Source organism: Botrytis deweyae (genome assembly GCF_014898535.1).
Source record: "Botrytis deweyae strain B1 chromosome Unknown BDEW_059, whole genome shotgun sequence".
Classification (NCBI taxonomy): domain Eukaryota; kingdom Fungi; phylum Ascomycota; class Leotiomycetes; order Helotiales; family Sclerotiniaceae; genus Botrytis; species Botrytis deweyae.
The window spans coordinates 73009-92259 of record NW_024066266.1 but is presented as its reverse complement, the minus strand read 5'-3'; the positions used below and the strand labels follow the sequence as shown (position 1 = coordinate 92259).

The following is a 19251-nucleotide window of genomic DNA, read 5'->3' as shown; positions in this document are numbered from 1 at the left end:
CCGTACTAGATACCATTCACCGTGGCCGAAAACAAGAGATCTTCATATCAATAATCCCTATTAAAGAGAAGGGAAACTCTTTGGAAGGAAAGCGAGAGGAAGACACCAAGATTTATTCTTTCATTGATTTGATTCCAATCCGAGTTTCCTGGTCATCGCTATTCCACCTTCCACCATTCACCGTGTTAGCCTTGCATCAAACCGGATAATCTAACCTTCTTGACCTCTTATTTCAGTTCACCCTATACCGAAAACATATTAACGTCCCAAATTATCCCTTTGAAAAATTCATTAAAGGGAAGAGAAAAAGGAAAAGAGAGAAATTAAGGAAAGAGTAAAAAATGGATTCAACCTATACACCTCAGTCTCCCGATTTATCAGGTTTCTTACCACCTGATTCCCATACCAATAAACATCAACCCTCCTTTCACCCATTCATCACCTCATCGGGAACATCATCATCATCATATGCACCTAGATCACCGGGGATTCCTCAATTTGGTAATGGTACTATTCCTATTCCCACACCCACATCGACATCGACATCGACATCAACATCAACATCAACATCAACATCAACATCCAGACTTTCTCAACCAATACAACATCTCAATTATCATTCGCATCAATCACATCAATCCAATCATCCCAGATTCACTCCCAATCATCCGGGAAATGTAATGAATGAATTTCCGAATTATAATACATTTCACACCACAAATCAATATATGCCACCAATTCCCGCATTACCACCGACACATTCTTTCGGAAGTCAAGGAACAACTTTAACCACTACTGCGCCTGCTGCCACTACCATTCCTACCACTACTACAAATACTCCAACCACGGCTCCACAATTTTACTACCCCTCTCACTCTCATTCGGATTTGGTCAATAATAATAACAATTCACCCATCATTACATCTTCTTCTACTTCTCACTCACAACCGCAATCACAATCACAACTACATACACAACCACATTCACAACCACAATCACAACTACATTCACAACCACATTCACAACCACATTCACAATACCTCGATCAGTTTCAAAATACCGAAGCGTCATCATCTTCTCAATCCCCTTACGATCATCGCATCCCATCACCATTCACGCTGGGTAATGATCCAGTAGAGATATATCAGTACAACAATAACCCTCAAAAACCTCTCTATCACGAATCATATACAAATCAACTTGATACAACCACGCGACAACCTCGTCAATCACGCGTCAAATCTCAACCCATTACCACCGCTTCATCCAATCAATCTCACACTCCTCAATACCAACCCAATATGTCTTTCGCCATAGCACCTCAACCCACCGCGGCTCCTCTTACGAATAAAAATCCAAACCCAGATGGAATAGAAATCCGCACAAAGTTTCCCGTCGCCCGCATAAAACGGATAATGCAAGCCGATGAAGAAGTAGGAAAAGTCGCGCAAGTTACTCCGGTCGCAGTATCGAAAGCCTTGGAACTTTTCATGATATCGTTGGTACAAGGCGCGGCTAAAGTGGCACGGGAGAAGGGAGGAAAAAGAGTTACGGCAGGTTGTTTGAAGAGAGTGGTGGAGGAAAATGTTCAATTTGATTTTTTGAGTGAGATTGTGGGGAGGGTTCAAGAGGTTGTGCCGGCGGCGAAGGAGGAGAAGGATGGGGAGGGAAAAAAGAGGAAGGCGTCGGCGGCGAAAAAGGAAGAGGGGAGTGAGAGTGAAGTGGAGCCGGAAGTCGATGCGGGCGAACCGAAGAAAAAAGGAAGAGGAAAGGGAAAGGGAGGAAGGAAGAAGAAGGTTGAGGTTGAATCTTGATTGGAAGGTTCTACGGAGACAAAGGAATACAATTGCAACATAGCCAGTGTGCGAAATCAATACTTAGGGTTGATGGGAGATCAGTTTGCTTTTAGCTGGATGGATGGATGGATGGATGGATGGACGGACGGACGGACGGGCAAATGGGCGTTGGATGGGTGTAGCATGTACATATCATACAGTACATAAAATACATGATGGCGCTACGCGGTGGACTTTTCGATATCAAATTCGATGATTGAGGAGGATATACTTGTGCCTTGGGACTTTGTGGTGCTATGATCTTGGGGATTAGCATGATTGATTAGCTAGAGCTACCTAGGTTGGATTTATATATTATACAATTCTTCACTACTTTTATGTTTGGTTTGGCTTGTTTGAAGATTTTTGCTGGTGAAATGTTAGGAATTGTGTTTGTTTTCTTGCTTTGTTGTATTTGTGTTGATATGTTTATGGAGTATCTGTATCTGTATCTGTATCTGTATCTGTATCTGTATCTGTATCTGTATCTGTATCTGTATCTGTATCTGTATCTGTATCTGTATCTGTATCTGTATCTGTATCTGTATCTGTATCTCGTAGTCTTTAAGGAGAAGAGAAATAGTGCTTCTCGATCATTTCTTGAATCTACAGGCATAGATAGATATTAAGAAGCTTGGAAGAGGAGAGGAGAGGAGAGGAGAGGGGAGGAGGGATGGATGAGGTGAGGAGAGGAGAGGGGAGGAGGGATGGATAAGGTGAGAAGGGATGGATATATACTTGGATTTGGATATATACTTGGATTTGGATGTACTTGGATGTGTGTGAGGATTGGTGGATGGGGATGGGGAATAGGGATGGGGAATAGGGATGGTAGGTAATAGGAAGGGGGGAAGGGAAGGGAAGACAAGATGAGGAAAGCGAGAAGAGAGATGAGAGATGAGAGAATATGATGTGTATGTATGTATATATGAATTGGAATTGGAATTCTGTATCTCTATAACTAATTATCATACATACATGTGTAAATCACATTTATATTCTTCCTTTTTTTTTCTTTTTTAGATTATTATATTTCTAAAAAGGGGGCTTGATTAGTTAATTGATTATAGAGAGGTTTATGATGAGTGGGTTTGAAAGTTTGAAAGGGGAGCGAGAGGCTTGGAAAGGAGGCGAGAGGCGAGAGGCTTGGTGTTTTGCGATGGGGAATCGAGGGAGTAGAGGTTGGGTGTGGGGGTGATTTGATTTGATTTGATTTGATTTAAGGAATTGGAGTTGGAGTTGAGGTTGAGAGCGGGATAAAGCTTAGCTTAACTTAGATATTTGGTTGGATAGGTTGGATAGGGCGGGGATAAGAAATTTATCTGGAATTGGAATTGGAAAGGGGGACGGAAAATAGAAAATGGAGAGGTACTGTGATAGAGGATTTGATGAGGTGGTTTGGTTTCGGAAAGTGAGTTGTTGGGGACAAAGGGATGGAAAGATGGGGAGGGGAGTGGAGGGGGTGGATTTCTGGTGGTGGGAAATTTGTGTGATGGTGATATTTGGGGATGGGTCTTTTGAGTTTGGATTTTTGGATGGGAGGGGAAGAGTGGGGGGTTTGGTTGGGGGATTGAGGGGGTTGGGACTTGAGGGGTTTGGGGATACGGGGGAGGATAGAGGAAGGAAGGGTTTAAGGGATGGAGATGCAGAGAAAGAGGAAGATAGAAAGAAGGTGTGGATGAGGAAATAAGTTAGAGATCTGAGGCTTGAATTTGAGATACGGTTTGGGCGTGGTGGGTAGTGATGATGATGATGATGATGATAATGAGATGTGATGTGGTGACAGCAGTAGATGGAATCTTGGAAAGCAGCGATGAGAATTCTTAGTCCGTGACGAAACGGTGGCATGATAGTCTCATGGTTTGACAGTGATAGATATATTATACTAGATGTTATTGTCATTTACATCACATCATCACTTCTACTATCTATCTAGGAAATAAACCTCACATATCTTTGCCCAAAAACTAACGGCCAATTTGCAATTAGAAAGTGGCCTAGTTAAGTTAACTATTATGAGGAATGCATGGTACGCACTCCTTGTATCTGAGTTTGATTCAGTTTGTAGTTTCTGTTGGGCTTGTAAATGAGGAGGAAGAGGGGATATTTGTACCTATGCGATGGGAGATTGTGATAGGGGATGAGGTTTGTAGGATATGGCTCTGAATGGATATAGACTTGAGAACACGAGGAAAACTTTTGTGAAGGCGCGGTATTGAAATGGAATTATGATTCGTTACATATGAATGCGAAAAGACTTGAATTCTGAAAGTGGAGTCATATGGGATTCACATGCGTGGAAAGTGAGCAAGGGGGCTTATATAAAGACAGGAGACTCTAGATTTGTTTCGACATGAGGGGAAATAGATGTCGCCTGGAAGGTTTCTAATGCTGCGGTGTGCGAGAAATAGGATCCAAGTGGTTTGAAAACGCAATAGAATGGATGTCGATGTGGGAAATTTGTGGGAGGTGTGGTGTGGAAGGGGTTTGCGGGGTGAGAGGAGATGAGATGCCGGCTGCAGTGGTGGTGATGGTGGTGATGATGGAGATTGAGTGGCAACGACAGATCAGTAAGTCAAGTAATGATGGAGATAATTTATTTATATATCCCCTGATAATAAAAATTCCAGACGGTGATAACATTCCAAGCCTTGCATCGGAAGGCATATCTTGGGGTCAAGAAACGTATACTCTTATGGAATATTGAAGGAAATTCAAGATGTGAGAAAGTTCCATAGCCGCATCAGGAGTTGGAAGTCCTTTGTTCTTTCGAACTTGAGTTTCTTCATTCGTATATAGAGTATGGTCGAAACGAGAAAGAGTTATATACTTCCTTGTGGGAAGTTGATTTGAAGAGGGTGGAGATACGGAGGAGTGCGGAGTGCGGAGTGGTATTGAAGATGATTCACCTACGTTAGATGATCCCATAGCAGGAAGAGAATAGCATTGTATCATGCTCACGTAGCTGGAGTACCTAGGTATTCCCCACTGTCGATATCTCTTCAATTCACTTGTCTCATTTAAATCAGGATCGACTTTGAAGAAAATCTTGTTCAAGAATTATAAATATTGTCATCAAACTGGTTATCTATCCATAACTACAACGATCGCTTGGTCACAAAAAGGATTCGCGGGGAGGAGTTTTGTGAGCTCGGAGACTTCTGCCGAGACAGGACTGTGGGGATTAAGAGTGGGAATTGTTTTAGGCTTGGATTTGAGGACAAGATTGTTGATGATAGGGATAGGAGGGGAAGTTGGTGGATTCTTGACAGCGAGAGTAGATCCAGTATTGAGAGCTAGAGACAACCAGACTCTTGATTGAAAACTCGACTTTCATATGCTTCGACAGCAGTAGAGTTAAATATTAACCGTCAACAAACTTTACCTACCAGCCAAACTATTCATATCTTCTTCCCACCTTTCACCTTTCACCCTGTAAGCATCAAGCGCTTTGTGCGTGTCGTGTATGCGATCCTCCACATCCACAAAATGTCCAGACCTTAGAGGCTCTAGTTCGTTTTGCAAGACTTGGACATATTTTTAGAGTGAGATTTGCCTTATATTTATACAATAGTATGGATTGTGAAATATGAGGAGAGTTGAAATGAGGATACGGATATATTAAGCGAATTCTCTAGCGGATGTCAATCATTCACTACAATATTAGTCGCAAAATGAATACATTGAGTAATTGCTTACACATCTCATGTCCGAGACTGTTGAAGTGTGAGTATAAAATCTTCTTAGTATCATTCTTTCACTCATAGGTACAGATTTGCAGAGGAAGATAACAAAAGCAACAAGGTAAACCCTCGTCGTCAAGATATCCGGGTTGGTGAGAGAAGCGTAGGAAGATTATATCAGGTGTGAATATAGAGAATGGAGGGGAGAGTTTAGTGGATAGAATGAGCTGATTAACTTCCATTGACAGCAGATGAAGAAAGATCGGTAATGAAACGCTTCGGTGAGAATGATAAGTATTTCCCTAATCTCCTATCTACTAATTAATGGTAATGCAACTGGTAAAAATCGCCATTAAGACAGTGAGAATCTTTCATTGAGGAATAATGGTTCTAGAACATGAGTTGAAGAGACTAGGTAGTACTTTATGTCTCCGCTTTTCAATGCGAATTCCTCGTACATACGCGTTGGACATTCAGTTCTAGTCCCAACATTCTACATAGTTGTTGACAAATGGAAGAAAAGGGTAGATGATAGTTTATATATGTGGGAGAGGAGAATTTCGAGACTGGAGCTCTACTATACGAGTGCACCAGGCGGTGTGATGGGTGTTATGGTGCAAAAGCACGGTTATCTTCTTCTCACATGCTGAATTAGTGAGGGTATTCACTTATCAAAACCCAAGTGCCTACAATATGGTGTGGATTGACTCCCACACTCCACTACACAATCTTTGGTTCCCACATAAAGACTCTTGGAAATGTATCTAATATGTGAATAAATAGGAACTCCCATATTGATATCGAAGCATCAAACCTCTTTCAAACTGAACGACGTGCCTCCACATGCACCAAAAGATCTCCATCGGAAGCAAGAAGTGCTTTTGATACAAGACATTCGTCAAATTATATAAAGGAAGACAACTTAGTCTTAAATTTCGTTTATATATGGCGAGATTAGCAATGAATTGATATGGTGGTGAAAATGGAGGCGGGTGGTGAGCGACAGTATAACGTGTTTTAGGACTCAATAATTCCACTACTTGCCGCCTTGCGACAGTGATCATTTACATTGCCAATAAATATTCTGTAATATCCCAAGTCAACTGTTGAGTACATACTTGTCAAATAATCCAGGCAGAACCCCACACAGTCTTTTCCACTATTTAATATGGCGCAATCAGTTCTTGCAAGATTCCAGTTCCACAATGCTACGAGGTGAACGTCGAGTGGTGCAAGTTTAGTTTGGAATGAAACCATTGGCCGCTACTATTTATATCGAGTTTATAGAAAGTGAGTAGTGCTGAGTCCGAAGTTTTGCGACTCTAGATAATAAATGTGACTACTCGATTATAGAGGGTTACAATATGCGCAAACATTTCCTCTCAATGAGGACCGAGATCTATTGTCTAGAAGGTATCACGCAGCGGCCTAGAGCTAAATAGATTTCAATAAACACCAGAAATGCCTCATGGAATATTCTTCAGGTCAAACTATCCGCAGCGTCCTATTATCGTCTTCGCAATCGCTCAACCGCCCTACCCCACCAAATTTCAATAGTGAATTTGTCCCTTTGGTATATAATTCCAAACAATTACATCCTCTCCATGAACATCCGAACTGATGGTGCAGTGGTTAGCCTGACTGGCCACCTTGACTTACTTCTGTAACTTCGGCTTGGATGTCTTCATTGCCACAGACAACGATTTGCAAGGTTTCTGGGTTTCACTTGTCCGGGAGTGGGATTTCTTTTGCCATTTTTGTCAGTTCTTATTTTCAAAAAACTGACTTATTTTCAAAACTTTTTTCTTTTCTTGGAATTTTAGATTTCTAGACTGTTTTTGAGATATCTATGGAGGAAAGATTTGAGCTTCAGTGCTGTCAAGGTGATATTTTGTCATTGATTGGGAGTTGTTGTTAAGTGATTAGTGGGTCACGAATGAGAAGCGAAAAGTGAGAGCGGGGTTTAGGGGGAGTGAATATGATGGGATCTGGGGCAAGCTATGGAAGTTGTGGCTTTTTGTAAATTGAAAAGAAGATGTGGCAGATACTATTTTGATAATAAGTAGTTCATATTCGACGTGAGATACAAATAGTCAAAGGGTATCGCGAAAAGGATGGAAAGAGCCGAGTTTTCGTGAAGGATCTTCGTGTCGAGTATTTCGTGTGAATACCTCACAGTATCATAACGACCATGACCAAGTTGGTGAAGTCACCAAATTCTGAAAAAATTTTAGTTTTTATGTTTGACCTTTACGCCACAGTTTTCAATATATATATATATAAAAGCGTTTTTATCAAAAGTGTTGTTTAATTGGTCTCGAGATATGCAACAGATCGCAAGACTTAGAATTTATAAATCATGTATTGCAGTATATCATGAAGACTATACACATGAAGCTTGCGCGTAAACCCTTCTTGGTATTTGAGTTAAAAATCAAAAGGTATGTCGTCCTTTTAGGGTAAGATTGTAAAGTGTCCGCATCTGGTGATAGTGCTGTCATCGTTAGCTAGCTTTATAGTTTATTTGAAAAATTACACGGTCTTGCACTGATTATCACTCTTCTTCCTTCAGTCCGAAATTTGGTACTCTCGACTACGATATGATCTTCATTTACCGGACAATCCCAGGTGCAAGGGTTGAAATGACTGGGATTGAATCGTGGCTCATCAGACGGCCTGCACCTGATTGAGAGATCATGTGATGTCCGTTGCACAAAGTCCACAACGCGTCCGCAGATTAGCCTCTCACATCTACATCTATGCGTTCAAACTGCAATGTTGTCAACCGCTTAATAAATGTTGCTCCCTGTGTAGATCAAAAGGGTAATAAAAGTTCGTCTCAGAGAACAGCACTCGAGTATTAGTCATACAAATCTTGACGAATTGTACTCCGAAGGGCGTAGCCCCACTATGTGTGCAGTCAATTGATTATATATCTCCTCACCTCAACATCAATCATAAGATCTTTCCCAAGCTCCCACGGCATTATCTTCAATTCCGTGCTTCAATATGGGATCTCAGACCCCCGAGGAACATCAACAAATTCCCGATGGTATGACTTTTTCAATTATAAATTGCATAATCAAGAATCAAAGGCTGACTTCGGAATCTAGCTTCTAATTCCGCCGAGCTCAAACCAGCCAATCAAAATCCGAAACCTTCCAACAAGGGTTCAAGCTCGGCTGATTTGGATCGTGGAATTATTGGCGACGACGATGGTGACGATGATAATGATGGTGTCGAAGAAAGATCAGGGGTGAATGGGCTTTCGTCTAATGGTGAGTTACGATTTTCCGATCAGCAATCACCTATGCCATTTATTTCAATACCGACTAACTATCTGTGTACAGAAAAGAAGAAGAAAAGAAAGAAGCCGAAGAAGAAAAATAGGCAACCAACGGAGCTTAGACAAACCAATCCACCACGTGTGCTTATCTCTAGCTTATTTCCATCAGGATTTCCAAAGGGAGAACTTCTGCCATATGAGAATACGTCTCGTATTACGGATGAGGAATCGCGTTTCAATTCACGTCTCTGGGAAGAAGGTTTTCTTGACGATTATCGTGAAGCTGCAGAGATTCACCGACAGGTTCGTCAATATGCGCAAAAGGAGCTCATCAAGCCAGGAGCAAGTCTTTTATCAATTGCAGATGGCATTGAGGATGGAATCCGTGCATTGTCTGGCCATCAGGGACTGGAAATCGGAGATAGCTTAAAGGCAAGTATGGGATTTCCCACCGGGTTTTGTCTTAACAATGTTGCAGCCCATTGGACACCGAACCCGGGTGGAAAAGACGTTATTCTGAAGAATAGCGATGTACTAAAAGTAGACTTTGGAGTGCAAGTAAATGGTCGGATCGTCGATTCAGCATTTACTGTTGCGTTCGATCATACGTACGACAATCTCCTGGCTGCTGTGAAAGAAGCAACCAATACTGGCATCATGGTACGTCATATCAATGGAAAGCGTTAACTTTGATCCGGAGTACGCAAGCTGATAGGGTAATAGCATGCTGGTATTGATGCAAGAATGAGTGATATCGGTGCTGCTATCCAGGAGGTCATGGAAAGTTATGAAGTGGAGATCGGAGGAAAGGTTTTCCCGGTAAAATCAATTCGAAATATCACGGGTCATGACATTCTTCGATATCATATCCACGGCGGCAAGCAAGTTCCCTTTGTTAAGAACAAGAATCGGGATAAGATGGAGGAGGGAGAAGTCTTTGCAATTGAGACTTTCGGTAGTACTGGAACGGGTTATTTACGAGATGATGTATGTATCGCACTTCTCTTTCGTTTCTTGACGCCTCGAGGATGTATTCTGATGATATGATAGGTCGGTATCTATGGTTACGGACGAAGTGACGATGTCACAAGCCCAAATGTACAGCTTTCGTCCGCCAAGGCTTTACTCAAAACTATTGACGCCAATTTTGGAACGTTGGTGTTCTGTCGCCGCTATCTGGAGCGTCTTGGAGTTAAGAATTATCATCTTGGGGTAGGTGAATGATCGTTGCCGTTATGCGCTAGGAGATTATTAATGACTGTGCATAGATGAGACATTTGATAGACAATGGGATAATGGAGTCTTACGCTCCACTTGTCGATGTAAAGGGCTCATATACAGCACAGTTTGAACATGTAAGAAAGAATGTTGCAGAACTGTCTTCAGAAGCTAATCATTGGTTCCAGACAATTCTGCTGCACAGTGGTGGTAAAGAAGTCATCAGTCGTGGCGACGACTATTAAGCACTTGCATTTTCACTTGCGATTGGATCTTTCATTTACATATCTTTCTTTCTCGAAATAACTTGTGTATTCAACATACTCATGTTCGCTTACTCCAAGCTATCATATCCATGTTCGGATGTCGGTCATTATCTCTAGCATATCTATAGCCTTTGCTTTCCAGAAGAGCTAAAGCACAACTACGCTCTCCACACATTCTCTCCATTTCTCTTGTTCCTCGATCTTCCTTTTGGCCGAACACCCGCGGTAATATGATTGTTATATTCATGAAGTTTGGTGATTTGGTGAAGTTTGATGATTTGGAATGATGTTATCACAACCCCCGAGCTTTAATGTATTTCAAATCTTTTAATCCCATTTCCGGACAATGATAAGACTATCTCCAAGATTGTCTCCATCTAAGGATCTAATCTTACAACGATTAACTTTTTTTCATATTAGTCTTGCTCACATACAATCAATACATCAAGATCCACATCTACTATCTATGCCAAGATCTCTATACAAGGATGGGCTACATCTATCCGCATAATCAACAACCAGCATGCACTAGACCCTGCCACACAGATCTCTAGAAATACCGACAAATGTGTGCTGATGTTATGTGACAGGGTCTTGCACAGCGATAGCGTGATCTAGAATGTTCACAAGCCAACAGCACCTCGCCGTAGATCATTCTTCATACACGACTCACGTGATGCATAGGATGTATAGTGCCGGTGTGTAGTACCGAATTGGAACAGTCTTTGATTCGAAGATGATATCATCCTTGATTAGTGTGCAAGGTTAATTATGAACCAAAGGTGGACTGTGGGTACAATTTATGTGCCTATTGCTAGTTGGGCTTCTTTTCTCCAGAACCTTTTCCGGTTTCCTCACTGTCCTTTTAGTTGTAATCTTAAACTTAAGCTTAAGCTTAAGATGTCGACATCTATAACATCACTTCGATTATTCACACTGAGCAGAGACTACAAAGATTGACAGAAAGTCCAGTAGAGGTGGCCCGATTTGAATTATTCTTTTTTTAGCGGCAATCAAACTCACTTTGTGTCTTTTATGTCTGATCACTTTGAGCTTTTAGGAATTATCATCTCAACCGAAATTTCCGAGTCCTTTGCCATGAGCGGAGCAGCTTGTGCTTTCGAATTTATAGGTCAGGATGATTCATTTGATGCCGCGATGACACGAACTTACGATGCATTGGCGTCAACACTTTTAGGAATGTCGCGATATTGATGTACAGAAAAATGAACAAGATTTATTATTGATTGTTCCCGATTCATACACTTGCACTTCTAGCTTGCGTGTACATTGTCTGAATACCCAGGTTTCTACCCTCTGTCCTGACGTCGATATTTAAAATTTCGGTGCCGAAATAAACTCAAATTGCGATATACCCCACGTCCATGATGTGTAGCCCCCACTCCCTTAGCATATATGAGGTAATAATATGCCTGTTTTCAAATACGTTTCTCTTCAACTTTCACATGATGTTACATGAGGCCGAGAAAAACACCTTTAAAACAAGAAATACTCCACCACTCGCAACATGTGAAGATTGTTAACTGCAGGAACAAGTTAGATAACCAACCTGTTTGTTATGAAATAGAAGGTGGCTTGCGAATGGGTGGGTCTTGTTTTTAAAAGCAATGCGGTTGTTAGAAGTGCCGAAATGATGCGCGAAGTAACATCGTGATAAGATGATCCTCAAGTTGGAAGGTAAGCGCGCAAGTTGCAGGGTATAAGCTTTTGACAAGGGTTGGCAGCGAATGCTTAAAATAAGATCATGCTCCGCTTCACACAAAAAAAAATTGTAGTTCAAAATGCATCGAGATCAATAAGTGTAATAGAAATTGATGTGAGGGGTCGTGCGAGTTCTTACTTGTTGGATAATCCAGTCCTATGAATTCAAAACTGGTTGTTTCAACGCAAAGATCAGATGTTATTGAAGCGCCTAAGTAAGGACTCCGGAGGCTACAAGGTTACCATCCTACATGGTGTTCACTCCCCGTAACCTCTTGACTACTGTCAGTCGGGACTTCTGCTTCAAGTATTTTGGTTCGCCGTGAATATATGTAGATCGACCTCTCGGAATAACGTATTATTGTTTTACGCTGCAAGAGCGGACGGAGAAACAAAACTGAATGGATTCAAAGGAACGTCCAAGCTCAATTGGCAAGCATTATTTTAACATAACGGGGAAATGTGTGCTCGAACAGAATAGGAAAAGTGCTGCTTGTGCCTTACGCACATGTAAACCAGGATGATGTGCAGAGGTCCGACCCGGTAGCGCAAGGGAAGTTCCTCCAGCAAAATTTTTTGGAGTCGAGAATAACACTTTGACGGGGATAGTTGATATCCTACTAAACTAGGAGGAAGCGCTGGCAAGAGCTTTATCTCCTTCCTACAATTCGACCTTGTAGCTTGGCGTCCAAATGAGCAGAAGGAGACATAGACAGAGATAGTATCTGTCGGGCAAAAGAAGCTCCACTTCCGCAGCACCACTGCGATATGAAACTGGATATCATAGACAATGGATTATTGGTTGATATGACGTGGTGAGTGGCGAGAAGAAGCTACTGAAATGGAGGGTAGCATTGTGAGCACGTTTTCACCCAGTCTCGACGGGGGTAGTCCTTAAGGTGTTCGAAGAAGATGTCAATCTCGTACCACCATTGTATAGAATGATAACAGCACCGGAGAGAGCGAAGGTGGAGATCAACTATTGGGATTGGATCTCATTAACTCCTCTTATCCGAATCATAATTCACTATTCAATTATCGCATAGTATTCACTAGCCCCTAGTGAAACCCTTACCCTGCTCCATCTGGACTTCCTAATGGAGCGTTCGGAGTCCTCCTTTTCGGACGGAAACCGTATTGACTAATTCGTCATGGCCTGCTCGACGACAGACCAAAAACTTTATATATACTCTCATCTTGCGAGCTATTCAACACATCCAGTTCTCTTTGGAAGTATCAGATCTAGCACTTGCTTTCCAGATCCAAATTCCTTCTACTTCCTGCGCTTTCCAACATTTGAATCCAGCAAAGGCGTGTTCTATTATCTTCCTTCAAGAACTCCCTTAGTGATCAATTTACTACAACGCAAAAACTTCTTCTACTATTAGTTTTTACATCCACAAATTTGCAAGATGGGAGAACCAGAAAAAATGGTTGAGTCGCCAGACACTCGTAGTCTGACTGACTCTAGCGATACTAGCGAGATGAAAGAACTACCACCTTCGCCATCCTCTCGCAGTATAGCAGAATCAGATAGTTCTGGAGGCTCAAGCTTGATGAAAGTATCTGTGGATCCCAAAATACTGGAAGATGTTGCAAGACAATCTGCCACACCTATTTTGAGATTTTATCGTTTCATCACCTCGGAATATCGACTTTTATTTACAATCGTGTTTTGTCTCAATCTGGGAGGCGTCGTGGGATTCCTGTATCAATGGGCTACAAATGGAACACCAAGTCAAACAACAGCTGCTTTAGCAACCTCAATCAACCTTGTTGTCGCAATTGTCATTCGAGAGGAGCATGTCATCAATCTTCTGTACACCATTTTTGCATCTGCGCCAAGGTCATTCCCCCTATGGCTTCGCAGACGTATGGGAAAGATCTACCACTTGGGAGGACTTCATTCCGGATGTGCTTCAGCCGCGACATTTTGGTTCATTCTTCTTTCTATTGAAAGTAGCTGGAGGGGACCATACAACGCGGAAAAGATCATCTTACTCATCATCATCTACATCTTGGATATTCTTCTCATATCAATGATCGTTATGGCTCATCCATCTATTCGTGCAAAACTTCACAATAGCTTTGAAATCATCCATCGATTCGCGGGATGGTCAGCACTAGCTTTGCTATGGACTCTTACCGTACTCACTAGCGATCTTCAGCGACCAGCAACTCAAAAATTATCAAAGGCATTACTAGTGAACCCAAACATGTGGCTTCTCGCTGTAGCCACAGGGAGTATCATTATGACGTGGCTCAATTGCCGAAAGATCAAAGTTCAATCAGAACAACTCTCAACTCATGCATTGCGCGTATATTTCGACTACGTTACTCCTTCACCAGGAACAACTATCCGTATATCCAGCAGTCCTCTCTTCGAATGGCACGCATTTGCCACAGTTGCAGATCCCAAAAGAGATGGTTTCTCCCTCATCATCTCGAACGCAGGTGACTGGACTAAAAAGTTGATAAACGAACCACCAAAGGAGATTTGGGCTCGTCGCACGCCCACATGTGGTGTTTTACGAATCGCTCCTATGTTCCGAAGTATTTTGCTTGTGGCTACCGGTTCAGGAATTGCACCATGCTTACCAGTAATTCTTGCACAACAAACCCGAATTAACCTCTTTTGGTCAACTCGAGACCCATTGACAACTTATGGTGATGAAATCGGTGGCATTATCAAAGCTCTCGGACCTAATGCATACATCCATAATACGACAACAATGGGAAGACCCGCGACACTTCCTCTTGTGATACAACAATATCGGGATACTCAGTCGGAAGCCGTTATTGTAATTTCGAATCCTAAATTGACGATAAAACTCGTACAGGATTTGGAATATCTTGGAATTCCAGCCTTTGGTCCTATCTGGGACTCGTAGAAGACTATGCATTATCAATTCCGCACCTCCGCGCCTCTCTTCAGCCGCCCTAGTACGACTGAATATCACGATAATGAAACCATGAGCTGTGAATTTTTATTCGTTAATTTAAGCCCCGGAGGAGGGCATTCTTTCGTTTGTTGTGGGGTTTGTTGAATTTGGTCCTCCTTTTCATACGATATACGACTTATGCTTGGGTTCTGAATCTGTATTGGACATAGAAGGACGGAGTAGGAAAAGTACAAGTACACGTTAGTCAATTAGATCAATAGAATAGATTATGCTTATCGCTCGTCTTGACGTCTGTCCAATACTGTGCTTCTGACAACCTAATACCGGAGTTTCGATACCGGATTGGCCTTGTCTTCCCGTCATATGTATGCAGCTACCTAGGTAGGTATCCATCTTTCTTCAACGCCATCTTACGACGGCAGGGAAGAAATCCAAGCCAGTGATCACAGAGCAAAATTACACGTGCGTGACACGTGTATGATTGAATTTCCAGACTCAAATGTGTAAATTTGTGTATGAAAAAATAATACAATCTAGATTGATGGGGTGGTCGCTTTTCCAAGCGCATTTTGTGAAGTTGTGAAGTTGTGAAGAGGAAAAAGATGTAAAGGAGATGGAATTGAAACCAGGCAGAAAGAGTTAGAAATTCATGTTGTGGCTACCTGATCCCACCATGCAGGTGTCCGCTAGTGCTGCGACTCAAGGCTAGGTAGACTTGCAGAACTATGTACGCACGGACCATATCATGTCGTGATCAAATTATTGAAGCTCTCTATTCAGCCTCACACCTCACTCGCACTTCACTCACATTTCACTCCCACTTCACTCATAATGAATTATCACGCTCCTCGCCGTTAGAGTTTGCCAGACTGGATTCTATATCAAAAGTAATCTGGTGGTCTTAGCCCCGGAGAAGGAACTACATCGCACCCAAAACTAAGCGATGATGGCGCAAGAGAATGGGGCGGAATTGTAAGATACTTATCCGGATAGTACACTCTCCAGATTCAGACGATAAGACTGATTGTTGAAATTTGACTAGCTGTCAAATGAATGGTACGGAGTAATGGAATAATTATTTGGAATCGATCTTTGAAGAAAATTCATGGCATGCAAGCCATCGATCCTGAGAAGGATCCTAATCCTTTCCTTGCACGTGATCTCACTCGTCAGTTGTGGGTCTTCCCCCCTGTTTATCGCTTCTTGATGGAGCTTTCGGAGGAAGATAGTAAACATAGATAGTAGATATAGCGGAGACAGCGAGAATACATCTTCTATCAGAGCCGAAACCGAGTATCCTTGGCTGGTTACTTGCGGCTTGTTTCAGGCGCCGAGCATGTACTTCCATATGTAAGAGTTCTGGCCCCTGCTCACCGCACCCCTGTGACAAATGTGATAAAATCCCTGCGAAAATGAGGTTTTTCCATACAAATTATTATATCAATTATTTCATTCAAATCTTTATATTTTCTTTTTCAAAAAATTGGAAACGATAAATAATTAGAATTGAAATATAAAAAATTATTTGAAATATTTTTCACTATTTTTGTTGAATAGTTATACAGTATTGAAATCAAATTTTTTCAAAATTTTTAATATGTAATGCTTTTCCTATACAAAATAAGCGAATTTTTCGAACTTTTTTGAATTTTTAACTTTAATCCTTTTAAAATATTATTAGAAAAATAGTTAAAAATAAATGATATATTTTTTTGTATAATTTGAATAATTCTAAATCTTTTTGTAATACTATATTCAATTTCATTTCATATGTTCATAAATAAATTAGAGTATAAAAAGCTGAATAATCGTATATTTTAGCCGGAAAAGCGTTACATGTGTGTTGAGCAGGGGCCAGAACTCTTACTTCCATTTAGTGCATGGAACGATTAAAACGGACTGCTGAAATCGTATGATTTCTTGTGGCAGAGCAAGCTGCAGTCACAGTGGCTTCATCTTAAATGTCAGACATTCTTCTCCGGAGCAAAAATGTACTGTATAGCTTACGTTCCACTCTTCTCGTCATACATTATCGTTTCGACATCCTTCAATGGAATCAAGTACAGAGTAGGATTGTCGTCAATTCTGGCCTGCACTGAGACCGAAACTCCATTGAGTCTCTAGATTTTCAGCTAGGTCACATATCATTGAACATTATGGGAATTATACAGCAAGTGATATGATTCGCTGACAGTGCAACCTTGCGGATAGCTTGGATCATGTTATTTTTCTATCTGAGATCTCGGTATTGAGACTACAGTTCATGCCTCAGTCTTCAAATGATCGCGGATGGCAAGATCTTTGAACCTAAGGAATCATCCCAATGAATATATTTCACTAGCGTGAGAGAAGCTTCAACAAATTAAAGTCTTGATGGCGTTGATCGTCCTTCAAAAGTTAGTGTATTAATGAATTCCATGAGAAGTAATTGACCTTACACTTGCGATTTGGAGGTGTCTCGGATTATTTGGCCTCACATATTCATATTCTGTATATCGTTGCAAACAAAGATCAAAGAATTGAGCTTTAATTTTCACATCGTGTGGTTGTTTTGTTAGATCGAAGTTCAGTTTTCTGCGTAAATCAATAGCATTGTGAAAGCTTCACACATATTTTGGCTCTTATTCATTATAGATCTCACCTTTTATTCTGCGGTTGTTAGTTTTTAAAAATTTCCGTTTCAATTCATCGTTAGCAGTGTGTATTTTCCTCGAAGTCTTCAGTTTTTTCTTCTCGTAAACATTCATTGTTCGGTGAACATACGGTCTTCACGGCTGACTACCTGTCATACATATTGAATCGTTTCGATTATGACTATGCTTGTCGTACTGTATTTAAATAAACACCACAGATGTTGATGCTTTGAATATCTAATTGCAACTTTGCACATTTCCAGCTCAGGTCGTCGGCCTCATTGGAGCAATGTTAGGCGTCAATATTCCCACCTTGATTGTGTAATATTTACCACCAAAGATTGAATCAGGCGAGTTTTATATTGTTTCATTATATGGTTGAACCACAACTATCTATAAAATGATTATCAGGATCTTCGACTTGATTTTAAGTTCAGCAAAAACCGTTCGTACAGATTCACAGCGGCGCTGACAAAATTTAATGCTATGTCTTAAAGCATTCAAATACCGTTTTTGTACACGATGATGCTTGATCAGCCGTGGTGATCTACTAGGCCTTGACATCTTGTTTAACCGCATGGATGATTTTTTACATCTTACGCGCGTATCTAGAATGTGTTGAATAGTTAAAGGCCTCGTTGGTGTTTTGGACAATGAAAATGATGCAAGCATACAAATCGCTGTATATGGGTTCTTGAGACGCATTCTGCAAGAAGAAAGTGCAAACACTAGATTGCGCCATCTCTGTGGAGTCAAACCACTTAGCTCAACTCAATTTGATTCAAAAAGCTTACTAAAACATCACTAAAGCTGTCGTCAACAGATATGTACAAGAACTATTGTACGAACTTGGTGTTTCGGGCACAGTCACCAAAGAAGCTCAATGAGACCGGTAGACTCTTACTTTTCTCTCGTAAACAATTTTCTAGCCTTCTTGCCCCCTTGAAATACTCTCTATCTGAGAATTCATAGTAATCGATCTTACACATGGTGAAATGGCTTGATGGCAATGATACATACATCCGCCAAGTTATGAGAAGAAGTAATGGCTATCAGGATGCCAATTTCAGAATTTGCACTTTGAAAAGTCTGAACTTCCTTCGGTGAAGAAGCACACTATTTCTAGGCGATCGAAGAAGACTGTCTTGATAAAAATTAGTTGATAAGGAGCTTACTGCTTCGGTAAGGAGTGTGATGTTCAAGTGAAAACATCAACTTTGAATCGATCGAAAGGTGTGATGTGTGAACATGAGAGGGGTAATATAAGGTACATGTTTACAATGCTCATTTAATACCGATATAATATATTTGGAAATCACTAGAATTCAGATGGGCCATTCATACATGCGTTGTTGTATCACAAGCTTCATTCCTAGGATTACATACATCTATGTTCGTGACTTTTCAAAGCATTTCCACACGCAAGGCATCCCACTCAAAATATCCTATGCATTCATAATTCGCACAAGTCTTCAAACCACATATACAAGATGGGGGAAAGATCCTCTAGGTATACCTACCAAGTAAGTCTAAGAAATTCTGTCTCAACCAGTAATTTTAACAACACTTCACTTTTCCATGAATGAATTTTCCCACGAACATAGCACCATTTCAAATCAAGATAGCATTGCACCACACTACAGTTAGACCATTCTATCCATTTCTCAGTACATCATTGTTGATATCCAATCACGCAATTCCCCTC

At 41.1% G+C, this 19251-nt stretch overlaps 3 protein-coding genes across 3 annotated transcripts; all 3 read left to right on the top strand.

The window, feature by feature from the left end:
• Positions 1-728: 728 nt before the first annotated feature.
• Positions 729-1814, top strand: EAE98_012138 (uncharacterized protein; the record flags this gene model as incomplete). The annotated part of the gene is made up of 1 exon (XM_038959763.1): positions 729-1814. One exon carries the CDS (start codon positions 729-731, stop codon positions 1812-1814), a length of 1086 nt encoding a protein of 361 aa, XP_038803887.1.
• A 6713-nt stretch (positions 1815-8527) lies between these two features.
• Positions 8528-10267, top strand: EAE98_012137 (uncharacterized protein; the record flags this gene model as incomplete). The annotated part of the gene is made up of 7 exons (XM_038959762.1): positions 8528-8570; positions 8632-8796; positions 8869-9464; positions 9528-9791; positions 9855-10016; positions 10073-10159; positions 10211-10267. 7 exons carry the CDS (start codon positions 8528-8530, stop codon positions 10265-10267), a joined length of 1374 nt encoding a protein of 457 aa, XP_038803886.1.
• Positions 10268-13422: 3155 nt separating this feature from the next.
• EAE98_012136 (uncharacterized protein) lies at positions 13423-14901 on the top strand (the record flags this gene model as incomplete). The annotated part of the gene is made up of 1 exon (XM_038959761.1): positions 13423-14901. One exon carries the CDS (start codon positions 13423-13425, stop codon positions 14899-14901), a length of 1479 nt encoding a protein of 492 aa, XP_038803885.1.
• Positions 14902-19251: the final 4350 nt, after the last annotated feature.